The sequence below is a fragment of the Micropterus dolomieu genome, linkage group LG18 (genome assembly GCF_021292245.1).
Source record: "Micropterus dolomieu isolate WLL.071019.BEF.003 ecotype Adirondacks linkage group LG18, ASM2129224v1, whole genome shotgun sequence".
NCBI lineage: Eukaryota > Metazoa > Chordata > Actinopteri > Centrarchiformes > Centrarchidae > Micropterus > Micropterus dolomieu.
Window position 1 is genome coordinate 12,767,315 of NC_060167.1, and position 26,508 is coordinate 12,793,822.

The 26,508-nt window shown below is 40.2% G+C and overlaps 1 protein-coding gene across 1 annotated transcript in view; it reads right to left on the minus strand.

Moving 5' to 3' along the window:
• The window catches only part of slc12a5a (solute carrier family 12 member 5a), a 183,240-nt gene that overhangs the window by 22,094 nt on the left and 134,638 nt on the right, over positions 1-26,508 (minus strand). The window contains exon 4 of the mRNA XM_046075103.1: positions 7,166-7,312. Coding sequence (XP_045931059.1) covers positions 7,166-7,312 — 147 coding nt within the window. The remainder of the gene's footprint in view (positions 1-7,165; positions 7,313-26,508) is intronic.

A 26,508-nucleotide genomic window follows, 5' to 3' on the forward strand; every position in this document is an offset into this window, starting at 1 on the left:
TTCTAGGCCCTCTTCTCTTTTCCCTTTATCTCCTCCCACTTGGCTCAATACTTAGGAAACATGGCATCTCTTTCCATTGTTATGCAGATGACAGCCAGATCAATGTACCTTTGAGTAAGGATGACACTCTCAGACCATTGTTTGCATGTCTAGAGGACATAAAGGCTTGGATGGCTCTCAACTTCTTAAGTTTTAATGAAAACAAAACGGAGGTGATGGTTTTTAACGGCACCCCTGGGACTCACTCCCCCCCTCACCTCGATCTAGGCCCCCTAGCTCAGAATGTCACGCCAACCATCACTGACCTAGGAGTCAAAATTGATGGCGATATGAAACTGGATAAACACGTTGGGTTCGTGGTTAAATCTAGTTATACACGCCTTTGTGACTACTAGACTGGATTACTGCAATGCACTTTTCGTTGGGATGAATGGATTGTCTCTCGCCCGTCTCCAGATGGTGCAAAACGCTGCAGCTTGTCTTCTAACAGGAACACGTAAATATGAACACATCTCCCCAGTTCTATGCTCACTCCATTGGCTACCCATTCAATTGAGGACAGATTTAAAATTTCTTTTACTGACTTTTAAATCCTTGAATGGCCTTGCCCCCCCTTATTTATCTGAGCTGCTTCATCCTTATACACCCACCCGTTCGCTCAGGTCAGTTGACAAACTTCTCCTGAGAGTGCCTAAAACCCGTCGCAAACTTAAAGGGGACCGTGCTTTTGCGGTGGCAGCTCCGAAATTGTGGAATGCCCTTCCTCTTAACATTAGACAGGCTTCCTCAATGTCAGATTTTAAAACTTGTCTTAAAACCCATCTCTTCCATCTGGAACTCATTTGTTAGTGTTTTAACGGTATACATTATATGTATGTGATAACCTGTAAATTGATGTTTGCTTTTTTTTTTTCCTTTCTTTGTACAGCACTTTGTGCAACTTCGTGATTGCTGTTAAAGTGCTCTATAAATAAATTTTGATGGATTTTGATTGATTGATACTTCCATCTCCCCTCCAAAACAAAGAAGTGTTGAATCTCACTCATTTGTCCCTATCAGCTCCCCAACTATCAAGATGGTGGCGAAGATAACAAAAACAGTGATTTATTAATCTTGTATTATGCCTGAAGGTATGAAATTAATCTGCAGATGCTCTGGTTCAAGATGATGTCAGGCCATGACGAAGGCCTAAAATGTCATCTGTAACAATTTAGGTAAGCTTTGTTTTTAGCTTTGCAGATTGCCGGAAATGTTTTATGCTATGTTATAACCATACAATCTATGGTTATAACGCATATCATAAAATGTTGAATTCTGCTGAAAAGGCGCAAGTCTAAACTTTATGACACGCTCAGTCAAAAAATAGGATTTTCAAAAATTGTAATTCACTGCAACCACGAAAGGTCCTTGAGCAAACAGTCATAAATGTGCACAGAAAATATTAGACTGATGGATCCAGTGGTATGCGAGACTAGCTGCAGAAAGAGACACACATGACCAAACACGATTCCCTCCAGGCTTCCGGGAAAAATAGTAATTGACCATACGATAAAACTGCGATTGTGCATTGGAGGGTGGATTCTTTTTTCTAGCCTTTCCAAAACCAAACACAAGAACAAAAGTGTGAGGCATAAATTAAACAGTGTTTATCTGCTCTAACATCAAAGCTAAACATTAGCTTGTCTAGCTAACTTGTTTACTGCTTTATACTGTACACTCTATGTTTACTACCTACAGCTTCAAGGCTAAGGTAGCTTGTCCTCTGAAGTATATCATAAGCATTCTAACAAGGTGTAGGACACAATATCTCTACCCTCCTTACGAAAACAATGTTACTCCCTTATTTCACTGTCTTGTACATATGACCTTTTTGCCAGGGACATTTGCCAGTAACTAAGAGGGGTGGGGCTTAGCAAACGGTCAATTTATCCCCTTTTTTGCAACTGTGACCTCTCAGAACTCAGGCATTTTGTCTCTGATGAAATTGGTAATTTCACTTCTATCCGGTTAATTCCTCATGGTCTGTCACTGTTCAGCTAGCAGATGAGAATTTTTTATTAAGAAATCCTATTTGGTAACTTTACCTTTACTTTTAACTGTGCCCCACTTTTATTCTATATTGCCCTCTGAGTGTCACTGCAGACAGGGACATTAACAAATGTCATTAATCAGCTGCTGTCACAAACACAGAAGATCACTCCGACCGTCCTGCAAAGTTTTCGCTGATCTCAGAAGGTCACACTTTGATTTACTGCAAATGTAAATGAAAATTATGTTCCATAAGGAGCAGATACTTTAGACAAACTTAATTTTTCATATTTTTGTCTCTCATTTTTTCCCTGGTCAGATGATATATGGTCAAAAAGGCCCAATCACGTTACCTGATGACCTCATGTCTGAAATAGCAACTGACTGGTGGACTAGCACTGGAGACAGCAGTGTTCTGCCATAGTTTTGCAGGATGTGCAGCATCTTTTTTCCCACTGACCCAGAGCCTGTGGCCTGCTTTATTGTCCCACTTTTAGGCAGTGCAGGTAAGGTGTGAAGGTTTGAGATTTTGTTCTATAAAGTATAGAACGTACTCTGCTTTCCTAATACTATCTTGCTCTATGAAGCCTGGAGTCAGTGCCTGTACCTCCAAACTCACATGCACCCACACGCCCTCTGGCCTCCAAGCGTGCCAGTAGAAAATGTCAGATTATGCTCACCATCTGTCTTGTTCATATGAGGTACGACAGCAGACAGCTTAAATATCCTTCCTTCTAAGGCAGTGTGAACGCTAGCGACAGTTGAATAATTGCTAAGCCATCATGATTATGGCCGAGCCTGAAGAATGTATTTGATGAAGAAGCTAATTTTCATTTTTAAGAAAAGTCTACTTGCTGATATACCCGCGACGCTGACTGCAAAGGACACTTTAGTTCTGTTTCTTCCCAAAGCTACAGACAAACTCTGATTTGGCCTTTAGTCGACCTCAGAGTTGAACGGAAATTGGTTTTGACAGGAATGGAGTTTTCGCGCTGCCCCGAGAGCGTGCTTCATTAGCATGCTTCATTACACAAATGCAGAATAGTTTTGTCAAGTACAACTTCATCAATTCACACACAATGGTACAGTAGAAGTCTATTTTGTGAGTGTTGTTTATCACTTGAAATCCCCGTGGATGGTAAACTGTGGAAGGCAAAAGTGTCAGGTGAAGGAGATGGAGGTGATTTTTACTTTCAGACTGACATCGTGGAGACTGAGCACAAGAGGACGAGATGCAGCTGTGTGACAGAGAGAGAGGAGGACAGGTAGATGGTGGGTGGAAAGAGAGGCAAGGGAATCAAAAGAGAGGATGAGAAGAGAGGAAATAATGAGACAGTAAAATGTAAAAAGGGTTGGGGAAATTGAGCAAGCAAAAGAGATGAGAGTAAAAAATGAAAGGGATGAAGAGAGAAAAGCATCCTTAGCATTTAAATGAGTCACGGCAGAGGGCAGACCACCCTTCCCCTCATAGCATTAGGATTCAAGACCTGTAAGTAATGAGTATGGCCACACAACAGATGACTTTCCATCTAGAATATTAAACCTCATTTTATCTTGGTGCCTGCATTCATTACATGGGACCAAAATACATTGCAGCGCATGTCTGAATATTCAGACTTTTGGAGCGCTGCCTGCAATCATATAGTGACTTTTAAAATGATTGCGTGTATAATTTCAGGGTTAATGGTATAATGTGTTAGAGTTGTTCCACATGGAGGCTCATTCCTCACTTAATAATAATTCCCAGAACGCGCCGCGGGTTCGGCGACTCCTTAATGTTATGTCAAAATGCTGCATGACGGAAAAATAATGGCGTAAAGTGCTCGACAGCTACAGATACGTGCTGCTGTGATTGAGCATCTAATAAAAAGTGCCCTGTCAGTGATATCCCATCATGCATTAATGTGAATAAATCATGGGATCACGCTGTATGTTATTGAGCTTTATAGCATGCATGATTCCTCTGCATTTCAACTCCTGTGGATTTCACTAAAGTGGGGATTGCTGCATACATGTATGTACACACACACACACACACACACACACACACACACACACACACACACACACACAATCCTGCGGTGTGTTGCTGGCAACCCCTGGAGGGCTAGGTGGTTATGTGTTATGTAAGGAGCTCAGGAGGAAAGTGGTGGGGGTTTCTCACACACCGCTCATGCTCAGGCTTATCGCCCCCGGGGCTCTGTTATAAGCTTGGTGTGACTGATAAAAAAATAAGTGTGTGTGTGTACATGTGTGTGTGTTAGAAAGACAGAAACTGTGAGAAAAAATGAGCGAGTGAAGGAGGGAGGAACAGAATGTATGTTTAAGATGTTAAATATTCACCAGTGTATGACATGTAAAGAAATATAGCATAGCATCTATTTTTGTGTGTTTGCATGACTTGAACTGAGTGAGTCTGAACCAACTTTGATCTTCTTTTTTTTTACAGTAACAGTTACAGTTTTTTTTCAGCAACATCCACAGAATATTTCCTCTTTTAGAAAATAAATACACCAACAATTATACTGTGTCCTTACGTTCATCACCACTGGAAAACAATTATAAACTGTCCACTAGATTGGCCCTCCTTGGTTTGATTAAAAATTTACAGTTAGAATATCAATCTTTTAATATTGCCCCCAAAATGCATCTACAGCAATTACATGTTGTATCAGTTTTCAAATGAGTAAAACAATCAATACAAAAACAGTAAATAAAAAAAAAAAAAACAGCTTTCTGTCAGTTGTTGGCTGTTTCAAAGCCATCTCTACACTGTCACAGAGAAACATGATTGGGAAGCATATTGCCTGTGTGTCTGTGCAGGCAACTTTGCTATGGTTGGGATTTGAGGGGGTTGTTCTATAAATACATCTGTGCTAGAGGAGAATCTAGGCTGCACAAACACACAGACACGCCAACATACAGTCCTGCCACGCACACGGCAAACCAGAGAAAAGATACACAACCCTGACAGCTGACAGACCACACAATTTGAATTTAACTGCCCTGTACAATAACGTACATAATAACTCCTTTCTCCTGAATAGATCACATGTTAGGCATTCGGTGAGGAGGCACATTACATGTTCCCTGACAATCAAATGCATCAAACAAGTCAAACACAATCAGTTTGCAACAGCCACTCAGATCACTGACAGCAACGCTGACGATCCTGTGGGACACTGTCTTTTGTAATTCGAGTCTCAAGGCCACGACAGGGTGTCAGTCCAACACCAAAGTCACTCTGACACATGACAGCTCCATGGCACTGACATTAATGGGAACCAGGGAACATCACAGTGTGTCATCATACATTTTGTTCTTTTTACAGATTAGATTCGCAGATCCCTTATTTCTGCATACCTCAAAGGGGGCCTTGTTTGGCACATGTCTGATGATAGCCGTCACAGCTGATGTCACGTGACTGCAGTCACAGCAACGTTTCAATCATCCACTAATGTCCAATATGATCAAACTGGCTAAAATAAGATAAAACTTCCTTTCTTGAAATGCTGCCTTAATATGGCTTTGTTGGATTGAAATAGGGTCAATATTACCACTTTAGGAAGTAAAAATAGTTTCCCACAGGCAATAAAACTCTTAACTATGAGGACATAATTGTGTGTGCTAGTCACACATTGATCCACATGTCGAGCAATGATAAGGAACCTTATGTATAAATCTGTGTGTAAGGTAGAAAACAGGATGGCTGATGTATTTGGTAAATTCTAATTAAAGCTGCACGTTATACTTCAGAGAGTGGTGACGATTGCAGGAATCAAGTTGAAAACTTGAGAATGGGAGATGCTAACAAGGTTTTAATTTTCTGTCAATTCTTGCTGTCAACAAATCACCTCAAAAACCAAGAATTGATCCAAAGCCTGATATAACTTACACTTCTGTGTAATAGACCTCCATTGTTATCTATTAAGAAAACTATTAAAAACACATCACTGGGCCAAACTGTTGCACTGTGTGACTTGTTACCTCATTAGCATGAAAACAGGCACTGAAGTGTATTTTAAGTTGAGTCCCCACTGGTGGTGTAAATACTCACAAGCAGCTGAATAGTCCCTAACAAATGTATCACTTACTCCTGTTGAGTAGAAAACGACAATTCCCAGCTGTTTTAAGAAATTACTCAGCCATAAAAAAAGAGAAAAACGAAAGAAAGTAATAATCATGACCATTTTTTGAAGAGTTAGGTCTTCAGTGGGAATTAATGGGCTTGGGGCAACACACACTATAACACTGTTGGTTTTGGCCTTGTCATAGGATTTGTTGACAAAACAAAAATATCGTCAACATTGTCCTTTAACATGAACTGATTGTTAGGGATAACATTTACTAATTGAACTGAATTAACAATGTAATGTTATAGATTGTGTGCATGGGTAAATATAAATTCTTTCTCAGGAGACTTAAGTTATTTACAGTCTGTATTTAGAGACTCTGACAATTTATGACTCTTTGCAGTGGTCTGTAGGGCCGTTAAATCTCAGCTTCAGACAGGAAGAGGCAGACCGGCTTTGTGCTCGGGGTTTTTTGGGACCACACAGAGGAGGTGGCTGAGAAGAGAATTATAGCCATTAACCCTGGTATGACGGGATGTAATATTACACTACCATATCTATATATTTCATGATAGAGCAAATGTTCTTGGTGAACAATTGAAGAACCATTTATAGATGAAATAACCAGATGGGAATGTGTAATTTTAGCTAATCCAGTGAAATAAATATCTTACAAATTAAGGTACGTCATCACATTCGTATTAAAATGCTGCTCATTTGCAACATTGCCCATGGCCAAAACCAGCCACAGATACAGTATTAAAGTGATATCTGCAGTACAAATGATAAACTAAATTTCTCATGATCGATTACCCAAGGCTAACGCCAGCAGCTCCTTAGCTACTTTAACCTCCACTGTTATAAATGAAGGTAATAACAGTGAACATCTGGTATCTTTTACTACTGCACAGCTCATTACCTGTACACTATCTGCTGCCATGTATGCTACAATATGCTGCTCTCCAGTTTAAGGTCACTCTTTAGTGACTTCAGGATAAACAAGGTCAACCCCCCAAGTGTGCTGCAACTGAAGGGGCTAAAATAAGAGCTGGTAACACACTCACTGTGGAACAGCACATGAAGACGATGATGAAAGTCCCAATGACTCCTCCAATTCCAACCAACCAGGTCATCCTGAGGAAGAGGATCACTCCGAAGATGTTCTGGATGCACGGCAGATAGACACCCATCAAAGTGCCGAGCTGGGGGGCCTGGAGGAAATGAGGAAAGAACCAATAAGATTGATTTGAAACATGACTGACAAGTGGTCATTATTGTTGTGCTTTGTTTTGCATTTCCCAGACATGACTTTGGCGTTTACTGTGACTCAAGTTCATTTACTTATATGTTATAATTTTGAAGATCAGCCAGCTTTCTGACTATAGGAGGTAAATGTGTATTTAAGTATCACTTGCTTATTTGTTCCAAGCCTGAAACACCAGATGTGCTGCCCTATTTGAGTGACTCCTGCTTCACTTTGAGCATCTATGTGAATCGATGAATGTCAACACACCAGCCGTGCATGCTGGGAATCACAGTGGGCACATTTGCTATAGTTTCTGTATGTTTTTTTCTCCAGGAGTCACATGCAAAGAAAACACACCACAGATGGTCATAACGCCGTTAAGGCAAAACAGCAATTTACTTGTAGGACTTCACAGATTGTTACTTTTAAAGGCCCAATTTGTGTAATATGGTGCTTTGGGTTGAAATAGAGTCTCTTGCCACATTACTTGCTTTGTTTATTATTTATTGAGCATTAGCTCAATGTCAACAAATTCTCTCTCTCTTTCATTTGGTTACCATTCCTTGTTACGGTTGCAGCTTTTAAACTGTAATATTTGCTAGATATATAGATATATAGGTATATAGTTTATTTTAAAGGATTTCCCACATTGTTTGCTGTAAATCCTTTGTTGATTCCCAGAGTTAGTTAGTTAATGGGGTAAATCTTTTTCACAGCACTGTACATCACTGGGAAGGCACACATCATCGCACACCAGTGACAACAGCAATGGCAGGCGAAAACAACATAGAAAACAAGTGTTGTCGTTTCCCTAGCGAGTCAACCTGTATATGGCTGCTATGTCTGCAGGGTATCGAGCTTTTGCCAAACCCAGCCTTTCTGCACCTCAGGGACCTGTACCTGCTCCCAGAGGGCAGTACAATGAAGTGGTGATTGATGATGTCCTGTGCTTTTGTATTTGCAATGTGTTTGATGGCCTAACAGTACAGGCTCTGAGAGGTTGTGTGTGTGGAGGCCTATAATCTTGGCAGCTGTGTTGGTTATGCATGTGAGTTCGACCCGGTTTGTGACAGAGAGCAAGTTGAAGAAACAGGTGGAGCAGTAGAGCAGGATGGGTTGAACAATACTTTGGTACATCAGTAAGAAGACATGGGGGGCAATATAAGGTCATTTAAGTTTACGGATGGTTGACAGTCTTTGATGGCACTTTTCTTTGAATGTATAAATAATTACTTTGAGTCCAGGAAACAAAGAAAACTTTGAGATCAGGATGCAGCCAGGGGACCAATCTGTTCAATGGATGGATGGATTATTATTTTATTTCTTTACAGGCTTCTTTTTTTGCAGTGGATTTGTTCTAGTTGGTTTTGCTGCAGTGCTGTCCCTGGTGTGGACAAAAAGAGAGCTGCTCTGCGCCTCCTTATACAGAATGAGAATCGGTTTCAAGGCAGTTATATTGAAGGAAATAACTGACACTTTGAGACAGAAGATGTATGTTGTTGCGCATCAGATTGATTAATAGGTTTCTTTTCCTGAAGGTTTTTAGGATGTTACTGATGACTGTGTGTGTGTGTGTTTGTACTTGTTTGTGTACAGTACATGACTGTGTCCTATGAGTCTACACCAACGTAATGTCATGTATTAAATTTGAAGGACACATCAGCTGACCCTGCACATAATAGAGAAATATTAATTTCCTGCTCAAGGACAGCTTGGCCAATGAAGGGTAATTATGCCGATATCCAGCCATGACCCATTTTACCAAGTGAGAGCGCAGAGCTTAACTGTCACATCATTACATCACGATAACACATGGACAAGCCTCCTCTGCTGTACTGCTACGCTTAAATGCAGCGAAACAGGATGAACAGGAGGCTGATTAGCTGTGGTTTATGTCAGTAAAGATTTCATTACACAGGAATATGTCACAGAAATGTGCATATTCCTGAGATTGGACACAAAATCAAGTTGGGTGATAATTCATCTCACATGAGCAATTTCAGCAAAACAGGGATTACTACTACTACTATTACCTGACTACACACACACACACACACACACACACACACACACACACACGTGAGAGAGAGATTACCGAATGTGTTTTTTACTAGAGTTGTAGAGATTATTTTAGTTCTTTCTACCAAGAACTAATCTTTTTAAGGATCATATTTACTGTTGAACTACTAAATCATGCATTTCGTGTTCAGAATATCATCAATAAATTAAATGTGTTATTTATTTTAGCAATCATCCCTGTTAACTAATGTTAGTACTAATTATGGTATAAGCTCAATTAAAGGTACCCTGTGGAGTCTTTGATTTGTAGTGCTATGGATCTATTGCCGTTTCCGAAATCAACCTATTTAACTATATATTACTGTCCGCCGTTTTATTTGAGTGTAAAATGTATCGACTAAATAATGTGCTCAAATATTCCATAATGGAACGAAAACAGTAGTGTTTGTGGCATATACACTAATTTCTGATTACAAGGTAGATTTATTTGTCACATTACAACAGGTTGTGGAGAGAAATTGAGTTTGTAACTCTCTTCTGTTACATAGCAGAAAATATACAGTAACATAAAAGCAAATATAAAAATGGTAAACAGAAATAAACTACATTCAATGTAGCAGGGTTGACAATGAATTTGAGTTTAAAAGTCTGATAGCTTGGGGGGAAAAGCTGCTTTGCAGTCTGGTGGCAGCAGAAACGTCTATCTCTCTTCCCAGAAGGCAGCAGGGTGAACAGGCTGTGGCTGGGTGGGTACTGTCCTTTAGTATCCTTTGGGCTCTGCATCGGCATCTCACTTCTCCGATATCACTGATGCTCGGGAGATGGGTACCAATTATCTTCTGAGCTGTTTTAATCACCCGCTGCAGAGCCCTCTGCTCCTGGGCTGCGCATATCCCATGTCAGTTAGTGATGTTTTCAGTCAGGATACTTTCTTTTTTTAACAATCCCTCAAAGCAATGAAAATTACATTTGCGGGACACTGATGACACAAAATGATAACGATAAGTAAGTTTTTGAAATCTCAGTTTCCTGCTTTCAGGATTTGTGGTGTGGAAGGGTGGTGGAGCAGTTTGGTGGACCCAAATGCAGAACACTAAGGCTGACTGGTGCAGTTCAGAAATTTATTAAGCAAACAAAAGGCGAGCACACTTACAACTGAGTGGCTGAGTCCATAATCCAAAATAATAGTAGTCCAAGCAAATAAGATGATCCAACAGAAAATCCAAAAAACGAGTATAATCCAAAAACCAAAGAACAAACAGGGAACAGTCAGGTAACAGGATGAGACAGCGCAAACTACAACCACAACCACAGACAGACAGACAGACAGACAGACAGAGAGAATCTACACGCTACAATGATTGGGACAAAACTGAAGGGAAACAAGCAAGCATATACAGGTGAAACTCGAAAAATTTGCATATCGTGCAAAAGTTCATTTATTTCAGCAATTCAACTTAAAAGTTGAAACTAATATATTATATAGACTAAGTGAGATATTTCAAGCCTGTATTAGATATAATTTCGATGATTATTGCGTACAGCTTATGAAAACCCCAAATTCAAAATCTCAGAAAATTAGAATATTACATGAAATCAATAAAAAAAAGGATTTTAAATACAGAAATGTCAGCCCTCTGAAAAGTATAATCATGCATATGTACTCAGTACTTGGTTTGGGGCCCTTTTGCATGGATTACTGCCTCAATGCGGCGTGGCATGGATGCTATCAGCCTGTGGCACTGCTGAGGTGTTATGGAAGACCAGGATGCCTCAATAGCGGCCTTCAGATCTTCTGCATTGTTCAGTCTCATGTCTTTCATCTTTCTCTTGGCAATGCCCCATAGATTCTCTATGGGGTTCAGGTCAGGCGAGTTTGCTGGCCAATCAAGCACAGTAATCCCATGGTCATTGAACCAGGTTTGGGTACTTTTGGCAGTGTGGGCAGGTGTCAAGTCCAGCTGGAAAGTGAAGTCAGCATCTCCATAAAGCTCGTCTGCTGAAAGAAGCATAAAGTGCTCTAAAATGTCCTGGTAGACGGCTGCGCTGGACTCTGGACTTAATAAAGCACAGTGGACCAACACCAGCAGATGACATGGCTCCCCAAACCAACACAGACTGTGGAAACTTCACACTGCACTTCAAGCATCTTGGATTGCCTCTCCATTCTTCCTCCAGACTCTGGGACCTTGGTTTCCAAATGAGATGCAAAATTTGCTCTCATCAGAAAAGAGGATTTTGGACCACTGAGAAACAGACTAGTTCTTTTTTTTCTTTAGCCCAGGTAAGACGCTTCTGACGTTGTTTGTTGTTCAGGAGCGGCTTGACAAGAGGAATACCACATTTGAAGCCCATGTCCAGGACCCGTCTGTGTGTGGTGGCTCTTGATGCAGCAACTCCAGCCTCAGTCCACTCCTTGTGAAGCTCCCCCACACATTTGAATGGCCTTTTCCTGACAATCCTCTCCAGGCTATGGTCATCCCTGCTGCTTGTGCACCTTTTTCTTCCACACTTTTCCCTTCCACTTAACTTTCTATTAATGTGCCTTGATACAGCACTTTGAGAACATCCAACTTCTTTTGCAATTACCTTTTGAGGCTTTCCCTCCTTGTGGAGGGTGTCAATGATGGTTTTCTGCACATCTGTCAGGTCAGCAATCTTCCCCATGATTGTGAATTCCACTGAACCAGACTGAGAGACCAATTAAAGGCCCAGAAACCCTTTGCAGGTGTTTTGGATTAATTAGCTGATTAGAGTGTGACACTTTGAGCCTACAATACTGAACATTTTCACAATATTCTAATTTTTATTCTAAATTTGGGATTTTGAATTTGGATTTGAATTTGAGTTTTCATAAGCTGTAAGCCATAATCATCAAAATTATATCAAATAAAGGCTTGAAATATCTCACTTTGCATGTAATGAGTCTATATAATATGTTAGTTTCACCTGTATACACACACACATACACACAGGGTTAACGAGCTGGGTGGGGATACACAGGTGAGAGACATGAGACTAACGAGACACAAGCAGGCACAGAGAGCAGGGCAAAACAGAGAGACTAGCAGGCAGGCAGATTACTGAGGGGGGAAAAGACATAACACAAGTTACTCAACACTAAACATATCAGAGTAATATAAATAAATTAATACAAGCAGACAGATCACAAATAAACTAACACCAACAAAGAACACAGACAGAAGCTAAGGTAAAACAGAACTCAGAGCAGACATGGGCAAAACAACACAGAAGTACACAGACCAGGAGTAAACCCTTAAGACATGAACTAAAAGTACAGGACTAAGAACTAAGACACCGAACTAGGAACTAAGATACGAGACAAGACAGATACTAAGTAACTTAAAGCTGCGGATGAATAATAATAATAAAGGCTACACAGAGACTAAAGCAGAATGATCAAAATCAGATTATTAATGAAACTGGAAGAGAACATAAATAGACACCTAGCAAACAGACAGACCTCAAACATGATGGTACAGAAACTAATACATAAGACTGGAACAGGACTGAAATCAGGAAAATACCAAAACACCACTAAACACCAGCTGACAGATAACCAGATAAACAATAACATAGACTACATAACATAAAAAAAGACTAAAATAACAAAACTGAGAACTAAACAAGGCAGGCAGGCACACAGCGTGACACCTGCTCACTATTCAGTGTTTATTATATAAGGGGTAGTGAATTAGTGAATGCGGGAGTGGTTTTGGTCACAGTCAATGTTTTTTAAGATTGAGTCTCTGTTTTGTTTGAAACTTGCATGTGCATAAGAACACACACACAAAAGCACATTGATGCCGCAATTCCTGCCATTGGTTTCACTCTATTCTACCACTATCAACAGTTGGAGGCAGTAACACGGCATAAACGTTAACAATGCGCCAACAAAGGCAGTGAAGAAGAACACTGCCAGAAAACAATCATGGATGGAAACTCCACAATTTAGAAGATAGACTTTTTAAACTCTGAAATATCTATCAACATCAATCTCAGTCCAGTATCGATTGGGCTGTAATGATTTCCCTTTTGTCTTCAGTTAGAAAGTGCATCATGAAATAATGACATGCTTTGGAAAGTACCTTGAACACAGAAGTGGTTATTACTATACAAGATGGAGGATAAAAAAAAGCCCTGCACTGGGAAGTGACAGCAGATGCTGAATTCATAAACCAGATTTTTAATCAAATCATACTGACAAGTGACTGACATCACATGAATAATATTGTGTCTGATGCTACAATATGTGATTTGTTTGGAGAGGCTTGCTTCCCAGCATTAATAACGTACTGTTTGTAGAGAGGAGAATAGACAGCAAGAGCAGGAGAGAAACTGAGAGAGAGAGAGCAAGTCCAAACAGGTCTTCCAAATATAATTATGTTCTAATTTCCTTTAGATAAATAACAGAGCAAGAGCTCACACTTGGAACTGAAATTAGTGAGTTTATCGCTTTGGAAACCCTTGATTTTGGTTGTGAAGAGCAGTAAATGGTTTAGAAACATGTTGAATCATATATTAAATTACCTGCATATTTACTGAATCACATATTGTGTCATATCATTATGTGACATTACATTAACACAACATGATATAGAGTAGCATGACATGCATGCAGGCAACTTATCATACACATATATTCTGCACCATCTTTGAGAAATACTGAATTCACCAGGCACTATACCTTTTGAAAATGTTCAAATGAACCTCCTCAGGCCATTGCTGATGGACGAGAACTGGAAACTGTCAAGAGCTGTAAGTGGAATTGTAAGTCCTCATATGTGTGCACAAAGTCAAACAAAACAGTGACCCACACGGAAGAACATTCCTCCATAGCTTCTAAAGCTCCATAGAGAACCTTTAACTTGACAAGAAATTGATGTTTGATGTGAATACTGAGGCAGTATAAAAGACACTGAGAAGGTAAAGACTATCCTGTCTGTATAGGCTGAGAGTGTTCAGAATCAGTCAGTCATTTGTTGGTATGGCTATTTGAATGTGTGAAATGGGGAAGTTTGTGAGACATAAGTTGGCAGATCACATGGAAATTTCAATCAATCTTAGACCATCCTCCTGACCAAAATCAGACACAACAGGTTTAAGTTTTCATTTATCACATGTGCAATAAAAGTTCTAAAACACCACAAACTTACGTTTTGATGTGATCCCTACTGTTACTGTTGCAGTTTTAATTTATTTGTATTACATGCTAGTACCTTTTTGATGTCTATAATTGTATCATTGTTTTTTGTAATTAAAAAAGACGTTCCACTTGTGGAACAATAAGAGATCTGAACTGAACTGTTTTGCTAATATTCTGTAGGTTTCATATGTTTTTAAAATTATGTTAAAGTGGCAGCTATTTATTTGTGTTTCTCCTCTATAGAGCTGAAAAGTAATCCACAATCTTGCCTCTACAACTTAAACCTCAGAGCAGGGATTCTCTGGACATTCAGCCTCAGAGTGCTTTAATCAAAGCTCCACATCTTTGCCTCCACAGGTTGCAGCGGAGAACAAACCTCGTCCATCTCTGTCACTTCCCCCACTATATGATAATTATTTGCACATTTGTCTGTGGTCAAAGCAATGCAAATCAGTAACTCCCTGTGACTTTGCCCTTCAGTGTGTGGCGGAGAGGATTTTTCATCATCTGCTTGTTAAGGGTCTTAATAAAGGTTTTTCAAGAATACAGAAACCTTGAATGGGCTTTTACCTTTAAAACTACATTTGTATTATCCAAGCAATGTACATTTAGTGGAATATTTTTCCTTCCTATGTGGTAATTTAGGCTACTGGTCAGGCAGTCGTTCCAGTATCACTGTCAGGCTGTATTTCCTCAATTTATCTGAAGGTTAGTTTGAAAATCAAAAGGTGTAAAATTTATTTATTATGCATATTTCAAACATGAGAATTTCAGTCAAAAAGAAAGGCAGGCCCATGTTTAACCCATGTTTACAATAACGGTTGACTGAAAACAGTAATAAACTATTAGGATAAAAGACTACATGGATAATTTCATTGGTCCTTAGCTCTTCTGAAAACACACCAGACACACAGTTCTTTTCACCTCCAGATTATTTTTTTTCATGACTCTCCCGCCCAGTAGCAATGCTGTAATTAAAAAGACTGAGTTTCCACTGACAGGTACTTCAGGGACTTGGTGTGTAATATACATTAGCAGTCTGGTGTTGCAGGTAGAAAGGTATGCCAGCCATCAGCACTTTGTTGTGAGACCCAAAACTGCTGCTGCTGCAGAAAGTGGTCTGAGGTCAGTTTGTAATAACAGGTACGTTATTAGAGGAAAGCCTGTGTGCATTTACATAGCGTAGTATACAATAGAAGACATAACACCCTCAAGAGGACGAAGGCTCTGTAAGTCCTTTCAAGGTGGGTGATTCTAATTTAATAGGATTTCTAAAACTACAACAACTTTGTGGCGTTTGAAGTCAAAAAGGTGAACACATATTTTACAGCCTCTTTTATTTTGGCCAATTCTTTTGCAGCCAAACAGATCAAAACAGAAAGAGAGTTGTCTGAGAGTCTGAAAAATAGTTACAACAATGATACCAATTTCTTAAGACTGTTAATGTTTATCAAAAGTAGATGTGAAAAAAATACAGCTTTGTAAATTCAAATAACACATTGAGGATTGACTACAGGATCCCAAAAAAATATAACATCTTAGCAGAAGAGCTTGTCAGAAAATCTTAAACGGTGCTGTAAAAATGAAGTGTTATGTTGGTCCTCTAATGGTTTCCATACATACGTAGACTTAGAGGAAAGCAGGTTAGGTTAAAGTGCATAGAGCAATTGAACATAATGATTACAGATTATACTAATCTGTCCTAAAAGGTGTGTAAATACTATTCAGTATCACAATAAAAAGGTGTTATGCCCCACAACACAGGAGAGTAACATAACCAAAGTAGGCAATAACCCTCTCCAGACTTCAAAATGTCATTTTCCCTGCCTGCTCTCCCACACAATGGTAAACCACAATCAAGCAGGCCTTGTATGTTGGCCCGCTGTATGAGTGTCTGCAGCAGCTCACAGCTGAGTGATAAATTATAATCCAGATTCAACAATAGGCAGGCTTTGAAATACTGTTTGTCTGCTAGAAATCCTGGGTGTTACACAAGATGTACAGACACAGATAATAGATACTCAGAGGGCTTACACATAGTCTGAGAGCCTGGACATGATAAAACACCTCTGTGGGTTTGGTGAACAGCCACCAAAACAAAAAAATATCTGGTGATCTAATGGATGCTTCCAATGACTTTATATTGACAAATAGCCTGAAACAGATGAAACGCTTGTGTATGCATTGAATCAATGACCCTGGTCGAGGAAAAAGGCTGGACGTTTATTGAAACTGCCGTTTTCTATTTTTATTCAATTGGTGTTTCATTTGTTCATTTGCGGACGAGGATTGCAGACCCGACCTGCGTCTGCTGTCGTAGATGCACACACACACATGCAGAATGAGTGTCTGTTTAATGGACTGGGAGCCAGCAGGGTGATGATTTCCCCAGAGAGCGGGCCACCGCGAGCAAAGGCAACTCTGACTGCTGCAGAGCCACAGGTAAGCCAGCGTGGCACCACTGAACTAGGAAGGAACAGCTGCACCCCCACAACCCCCTGGGAAGTGCAGTCGACCCACTATATGCATGGCTCAGGTGTGTCAGACGAACAACAGGACCTTTCAGTACATCTGCCGTGGCACCTACTTTTACTAGATTGACTGATTCCTGCTGCCCTACCACTTACCACTAGCCTCTCACCAGGCTCGACCACTCTCTCTCTGTCTGTCTGTCTGTCTCTCTCTCTCGATCGAGCTGTGGCGTGTACTTGGTGGAGCCCTGAAGCCCACCGATGCAATATCCAAACACCCTGGCATTGCATTGGTGTTTTAAAAAAATCATACTTCCTACACTATCGCACATGGGAGATCCAGTGTAGTTAAGGTTAGGGAAAGTTTATGGCTATGGCAAATAAAATATAGTCATGCTATGGTTAGGTTTGAGCATCATTTACACTACTGCATTAAAAGGGCTTATAACCGTACCTATGGTGACATGATTTAACCAGAAATACATAACAAAAACTGATGGCTTTGTAATTTCAGACATCTTGGCCAACGATTTTACAAGTCTTGCTTGCTACAATACAGGAGCATAGCAACCCAAAGTTAAGTTTAGGGAAAGATCGTGGTTATCACAAATAAAATATGTTTACGGTGTGTTTAAGTTTAGGTATTTAACTACAGTCTCCTGCATGAATGCCAGATGCACATGTTCCATCCACCGCATCACAGCATTAAGAGCACACTAATTCCTTTGTTGACTATGGACTTAAATCGCGCAAAATCACTATCGGTTATGGCAATGGTTATCTAAACCTAACCAATACGTTTTAGTAGTAGAATCTATTGTTGTTGTTTAGTTTTAAGAATTCAATGCCTTCATTCCAAAAATCTTGTATTTCTACCTTGAAAACCATAATTTCATACTGTTTGTTTAGCATACACTGTATTGAATCATTGTTTTCCTTTCCTATGGATATCTCCTGAATTTGCTGAGGCTAGCAAAAACAGGCACTTTCTCTCTGCAAGACATTTAGAGTCTGGAGAAGGGAAGAGTTAAAAAGGGAAGGGGAAGCAACTTAATTTCCTTGGATAGCTGCAGGGGACAGAAAATGAAACAGGGCAGAGGAGTAGGGGTATGAATACGAGGAGACTACATACATCTGAAAGGAGTTGCAGGAGAGAGGAAAGGAAATGTCCAGACCCTCAGGCTTTGGGACACGCTGCCAACCTGCTTAGGCTGGCAAAACCAGTGTCATCCTTTCAATCACTTCTTACAGGAATTTTATACACTCGCCAGCAGGACCAGAATCTGCTGCACATTGAAAATCCTCTGGATCTGTGTTTGAATGTTTTTAATTCCTTGTCGGAGCTACACCTGTCTTTGTAGGCCAGCTGAAAGCAATGTTCTCTCCATTTTCTACAGTAGATTAATGGCATTCCACCAATACTTTATCAATGCACATGATTATTAATTAATCAGTCAGACACAGGAGCAGTTTCTACCCACAGCCGATTACTTTGATGTACAGTTAATGCCAGACACACAGTGTCAGGAACTCACTGTACAATAACCCTGACTCTTAACATCTACTTCACCTGTATAGCATTTCATTGTTATAATTCAGTCGCTGTTCACATTGTATATATATATATATATATATATATATTATATATCTATCTATCTATCTATCTATCTATCTATCTATCTCATATCCACCTACCTCATGTAAATAAAAATACCTGCACAAAAACTATTTATTCCAGCATCCTTTGCACTCTGCTCCATTGCACTATTGTCTAGATGTCAACAAATGTTGTTGGTTGAGTGTATGTGTATATCTGTACATGGTAGTTTGTGTCTGTTTTTGTTGAGCTTGTTGTTCTGTTTGTTGATGCTTGTTCTGTGTATGTACATTGAGAACAATGTAAGACCGGAGTCAAATTCCTCGTATGTGTACACATAACAACAATTAACAAGGATTCTGATTAATACACCAAAGTAATATATTATTATGCAACACATTCTTGTTGGATTTCTCTATCTTATTTGGTAAGAACAACATGAGAGAGGTAAGGAATCTATGAGGGAGAAGAGGAGGAAACAAGGGAGATCAGACAAGACAGGCGAGAGGAGATGCGAGGTAAGGAAAGGAAAGGAATGGAGAGGAGAGGAAGAGGAAAGGACAATAGAGGAGGGGAGAGGAGAGAAAAAAAACGGAAAGGTGGGGAGAGGAGGTAACAATGGACGAGAGGGGAGAGAAGATGTAGGAAGAGGAGTAGGAATGAGAAGAGTGGTGAGGAAAGGAAAGGAGAGAAGAGGAACGGAGGAGGAAACAAGGGAGGAGTGGAAATGGCAGGAACGAAGAGGAGCATGCACACTTTCAGTTTTATTACTGTGGAGGCATGAAGTGGAGGGGCGAGGCGGAGGGAGGGGGGAGGCTAATGACAGTGAGGGAGGCAGACTGGGAGCTTGTAACGCCATCTACACGCTCTGCTGGCCAAACAGGAGCAGATACGGCAAATGTGTTTCTGCTCAGGTGTGCTGAATTATTAAATAGACAGCGAGAGGAGAGGCCAACGAACATCAGCCTCCCAGACCGGCTGTGGATGAACCAGTCACTCAGCGGTCACCACTGTGTGTGTGTCTGTGTGTTCATGAGTGTGTAGAAACGTTATCCACCAGTTATCTGTAAAACACTGACTTGTCCTCTGTGGTGCTGAAGGCTCACCACCTTGAAAGAGGGTCTACATGTGTTACTAGAATATTCTAGGTCAAAAGACTCCACTAAGCCCTTGTGTGTTCCCACCAGTTGTGAAACCTCTATTTCGGCACACTATCAGATTCAAGGCTAAAAGTCTCTACAGTCTCCACTAATGGACATGTGCAGCTGAACTGAATCTCGTGCTCTGTGAAATTCAGGTCAGCAGGTACCTGGCTTGGATTTGAGCAGGACAGGTGAGATGAAAATGCATTCTACACTGCAAAAACCTACAAATAAGCAAACTAGTGTTTAATCTAGAGAAATTTGATAGTAGGAAACAAAAAACTGCCAAAAAGGTAAATCATGCTACTAAAAAACATCTTATAGTAAAAGTAAGTATAAAAAAAAAAGACCCCACGGTACTTTAAGTTATTTAACTTTTCAAGTTCCTAAAGGTGGATTATCTGTTTTTTAATTCAGCTCAATCAAGTTTAATAATGTAATGCAAATGGTGCTTGACATGACACCTGATCTTGGATAAGAAAAAAAAAGACTGAACAGCAAAATAAGATATTTCTTGAACTGAGCTAAAACCACAAGTCGGTGAATCCATGTGTTGATGGGCAAAAAACAATCAGCAACTTTTTTTGATAATTGATTATTAGTTTCAGTTAATTTTCAGCAGCTCAGATGAGAGGATTTGCTTTGCTTGTTATGTATGACTGTAAATTAAATATCTTTGGTTTTTGTAAATTTGCTTGTATAAAACAAAGACACCTGAAGGCATCATCTTGGCCTCCTAGGAGCATTTATTTTGTCATGATCTTTTCTCAATTCATAGACTAATGATTTAATCACTTAATCAAAAATATAATCAATAGATTAATCAATACTGAAAATAATAGTGATTTGCGGCCCTACATTGTAGAACAAAAACCTCCACTAAGCCCATTAGCCTGGTGTCTCTTTACTAAATTGACAAAATGTGTGGTGTGAAATTCCCGTTTAGCTGTGAACTCATGTGCACCCTGCTGTAATATAACATGAATTGACATTAATCAGGGTACATCCTTGAGAAGGCTGCTTGTGGGAATACTGATCCGATGCATCTGTCTAATGAGAGAGGGAGGGAGTGAGGGTGGGAGAGTGAGGTCAAAGCAAAGAGCAAGGATCTTAAAACACCTAGAAGGGAAACAACTTTTATGTGTGGGAACATTACGCTGTTAAAATGCAGGGATGGAGAGCGTATGGAATAATATTCCTTTAATTCTTGGCAAAAGCACTAATCTAGAAAATTAACTCGAATAAAAGTAAAGAGTTTCATGGTTTGTATTGTGTTAAGTTTGGTCAATGCACAAGATGTTATACAGCAAATACTGTATATGTTGTGTTGAACTACTGACACTGAAGGCCAAGCTAGAAGTTACTCAATTACTAAATTTTATCATCCAAACAAACAGCGAGTATCTCTCATAGAGACATGGTTCTGAAAAAAGTAATTTAGCCTTCTCTCTCCAGCAAGGTGCACTACTGCAAAGGTCTTCCCATAAAGATCATTAGACAACAGCAACACATTCAGGACGCAGCTGCCGGATATCTAATAACAACCAGGAGAGGTGAACAATTTACTCCTGTTTTTAAATCTTTCTAAATGGAAACCACACTGCCTTCCATTTAGCTTTAGAGCAGATTTTTAACTGCTGCTCGCTTTACAAATCACTACGAATCAGAGACAAAATACACTATACAGAGTATAAACCTAGCAGGTCCCACAGATCTCTAGGAGCCATGTGTAACACGTGGAGGCAGCGCTGCAAGCTGTAAAGAAAAAAAAACTCTCACATAATAGGTGCATAATAGGTTTGACTTCATGCGGTGCTTCGCAGCGCTGATATAACGTGATGCATGCTGTACTTAGGGCAAGCTGGTTAGAAATTTTGTTAGACTTTCGCCAGCGCCGCAAAACGTCACCATGTCACATGACATTAAAGCTTCACGGGAGCAAAGTGGCTGCAGTTTTCTGAGTCCGGCAACTGCAGTTGCTTTTCTCTGGCTGCACCAACTTAGAACCACCTTTTGCCTGATCTGCTGGCTTTTCTCAGCGGCTGCAGAGTTGCTGCACATCCAGCAGGGAAAGAGCAACATTAGCATTCATTTGGAGTCCTGTATCTGGCCACCTGGTGAAGATAAGTCCAATATTCTGTTTTCAGTCTCCACCAACTCCTTTTAGCTGCTAAATGCTCCACTATGTTCACCAGTTAGATGCTAGCTTTGTCTGCTGTTTGGTGCTTTGCATTTGGGTTTTGTGTAGGTTGTTGAGATTTTTGCTGAAAATATCCACTGGCAACAGTGCACAGTAAAGTTGCAAACCAAAACAACGAGCTGAAAGATGCTAAAATGCTCCAAATACCTGAGAGGAATTGCAGAGTCAAGCAATAATTCTCTGCAAACCCTTTTTCTTAATCCACTGTTAATATAAAAATATTGATTCTATGCACTTTATGTGTTGTTCTAATGCATTTCTTTGCCAAATCGCAGGCAGATTAGCTGTGACTGGTTTCCATCTTAACCTGTGCGACCTCCAGACTGCTCCCTCATGTCACATGCCAACCAAATCTCTAATCTTGGCTTTCAGACTGCTGCGACAAAGAAAGCCAGCTGCCTCGCTCTCGCTCTCTCACAACTCACTCACTCACCCACTCAAGGGACCGATGATGAAGGAGAAGGAGAGCGAGGAAGGGAGAGAGGGAGTGGAGCGAGAAATAGAGAGGGAAGGCGATAAGGGTAGAGAGAGAGAAAGAGAGGGAGAGGGGTCGCTGTGTGAGCGATAAAAAACGCCACAGGCTGCCTTAATGAAAAGCCTCTCATGGCGATGGAGAGATTGCCTGTGGAATGGGCTGCTGATTGGAGAAACAGCTGCTTGGTGTAGCGTGCAGACTAATTAAAGTATTGACAGGGTTGGGGTGACAGGGGAAGATTAGACCTGCTCCCAGGGTTAGCCGAGCTGAGGAGAGCCAGACCAATACACCTCACATCTATGAAAACTGGGAGGGCTGGGATGACGGGGGAATATACGACCAGCAAACAATTCCAGTATAAAGCTTGTTTAAATGTTACATCTCTTTCTAGAAACAGTGTCCCCCATTACTCTTGATAATGCACAGATCTCACAATCATCTGTTTTAACGAGGACTGCATCTTCAGTAGAAAGCAGACAGAACTGTGTGCTTCTGTAAAAACAGAGGTTGCTGTTGCTGTTTTTTTAATTTGCATTTGTATTGGGCTGGAGGCAGAAATCTCAAACACATATACAGATTTCTAAAAACCATTGCAAATAAAACCAAAACTCTCTGCATTGCTAGATACATATAGTTGCAAATGAGGAAATATAGTGTTTTATAACATTTTTGCTCATTTGGGGGAACTGACATTTCAAATATGACATGTTACTGTGGTTTAGCAGCATGTTTTCTCCTTAAATGGATTGATGAGAAACTGTTTGTCATCCAAAGGGGTTGTGCACATCCTTATCCATCACGCTGTTTCATTCTTGTGCTTAGACATTATTCTTGACCTTAGAAATAGCAGTTTGACTTAAAATTCTTAGTTACTTTTTCAAACGGGGCTTGGGTTAAGGCTCGTAAACAGCGGCAAATCCCACTGTGGGGCAACAGGCCGTGTCACCGGCCTGCGCCTCCGCACCCCCCTAAGGAAACGCTTCACCAGGGGGTGGGAGAACACAGTCCTGTCCCCGACGCCGCGGCATCTCGCCCCGTTCTGGCCGGCTTGCTGGAAGACATCGTTCTTCTTGTTTTCCAGCTGGAAAGTCTTTTGCTCTTTAGACAGCTCCGTGCTGAAGAAAAATGGGAGCCGATGGCTGGGTCTCACCGTTGTATATATACAAGGTGCGGACGTAGGAGAGGCCCACGCTGTGGGTGGGCGTAGACTAAAATTCTCAGTGCCACACAGGCACGCGGAAGAGGTAAACCCAATAATGATAGCCTTTGAGGGCGAAGCCTATACGAAATAGAACCAATGTTAGCTAAGTTGTGGGTTAACGAACTGTTACTACAGTTGCTGCTCCAAAGCTAACATGCAGAGGGGAAGAGATCACACCAGCAATACTCACAACTCTCCTGCTACTATTGCTAACATCACAACAACAGCATATCTTTGCAAACCAATAAGTTAGTTATTTAACGTTACCTAACACACACACACACACACACACACACACACACACACACACACACACACCATGGCTAGAAAGGCTGCGATAGTGTTGTGTTGTTTTACATTTACAGAGCCAGGGCTGTGGACAATTGTGCATAATGTTAATGTCAATGTGCAACATGCTGGACTTTAGCAGGTATAATGTTTAGCCTGTTAGCACGCCAACACTTAATAATTAGCAGTAAACAAAGTACTAAATAAAGTGCAGCTGATGGGAAAGTTATTCGTTTTGCAGGTATTTAAACGTAAAAGTATTGGACAAATTAAAATTCTGACCTGATGATGGTATTAGATGAAAAGTTAAGGGATCACCAAAGTTATAAAAGGTGACCCTGAGGGGAACATGTTTTTAAATTCCATAGCAATCCATTCAGTGCCAATACATTTCCTTCAAAACCACAAACAACCAAAGTCAGAGGCTTGCATGTCTGCACAACATTTCACAGCAATCCTTCCAATAGTTGCTGAGATATTTTAGTCTGGATTAAAGCCATTTCCATCCCTAGAGTCATGCCGCCAGTGTGACAACAACTGAACCATCTCCATGACAAATAAGTAAAATCTGTACACTGATGAGATGTGGCTGAAATCTCTGGAAAACCAAGTAAGTGGAGCGTATAATGAGAAAAACAAATTCTCCATTTGTATGCACTTTAACTGTCTGTTTGTTCATGATGTTATTGTCATTATACTTTGTATACAAAAGATACACATTCAGAAATCAATTCTGTTATGAGGTCAATTATACTTATCATCCTCATCTCCACTTTCAGTTCCATTTTTATTTTCATTTAGTATCCACTGTGTATCTACAGGACTATCTAGATTCACAGCTGAGAAAGTATTATTATATCAGATAGGTACACTGGCAACCAAGGTCATCATCAATGATTTGCTTCAAAGTGAGAAACAACATGGAAAACCTATCTGAAAGAAAGTGAAACAGACTAAGACAAACGTCATAGAAAAGCTGTCCACCTGCTGTGGCCAAACTGTGTTTTAGCCCACACGGTCTGAGTATGGAGTTACACAGTTTTAAACGTCACTGTGAAAAATGTAAAGATGCCAATCAGTGCATTTTCCCACAAGTCTGTCACACTAATAACTTCTCTCATTATTTGCATTACTATCATCATTATCAGCGTCTCTTTTCATTTGAGCTTTGCAATGTCACTTCTCGCCTGGCTGCTAAAACCACGATTTCCCAAAGGATTAATAATGTAGCTGCCTGTCTGTCTATCAAGTGCTGATGGGAAAAAAAGCCTGAAAAGTAAACTCCTTCCTGCTGACATCTCAACACCCAACAGCAGAAAATACCAGGGGATGATGTGGAAGGAACTCATTAGTGAGTGGCATTTAAGATGCAATCCAGTAACACGAACAGGGGATTTATAATACCAACAGAGAATGATTGACAAGTTCTAAACTGGTGCATTTTTTCTTTCTCTCCAGTGAGTGTGTTAACAAAACAATCAAAAACTCTGCTATTAGCGATTCATGATGTAATCTAACGGAAAGTACAAATCTATATTTGGTAACACTTAATGACCATCCCTTGGCAACAAGCATAACAACCCTTCCTCAGGTGAGTAAGTTGTCAAGGATGCGCAATAAATAATATTACCGCAGGAAATTTATATCCACAGGAAAGTGATTTATTGATGCACACTGCATCGGTAGGAGTCTGCTTGGTCTAAGTTGATTTGAGTAATTTGTTTTAGAAGCAGCCATGTGTTAAAAACTAAAACCCTGCCCTTTTTGTGCGGAAATCTTAAGCTATCATTTCAACATTATTATTTATATAATATTCAATACAATCATTAGTCTGTGCTTTATGAAACTGCAGAAACTCCTTTGGAAAGCTCCAGCATATGTATTTGATAACAGTACACTGCTTTTAAGCACACTCTAAGTATATTTAAATGTCAGCAGTTACAAGCATTATAATGCATCATAGAAATTATTATACACAATGACCCTAAAAAAAATCCATTAGTGGTTTTGTGTTTACTGCAGCACACTTAAAACTAATTGTTTGCAGTTCAGAATGATTTTCAGTAGAAACAGATTTAAAAACAAAACAAAAAGAGCAGGTCATCTTCTCCGGATTTTTACCCAAATTGTGCGAACATCAAGGTAAGAGAGTTCCATAGGCGGGGGCAGCATAACTAAAAGATCTGGCACCCATGGTATTTAGTCGAATCCAAGGTACTACAAGAGAAATTGAAGATGAAGATCTGAGAGCACGTGAAGGGGTGTAAACATGGAGAAGTTGTGTAAGGTATTGGGGTGCAAGATTATGAAGTGCCTTATAAGTAAGTAGCAGGATCTTAAATTCAACTCTATACTTTACTGGAAGCCAGTGCAATCGCTGAAGAACTGGAGAAATGTGCTCAGTATAAGGAGTTCTAGAAAGAACACGAGCTGCAGAATTCTGAACTAACTGAAGCTTATGTAGCAATTTGGAGGGAACACCTGTGAAAAGAGCATCACAGTAGTCTATACGTGAAGTGACCAGTGCATGAATAAGAACTGCAGTATTATTATTTGAAAGAAAGGGGCGGAGACGGTTAATATTACGCAAGTGGAAGTATG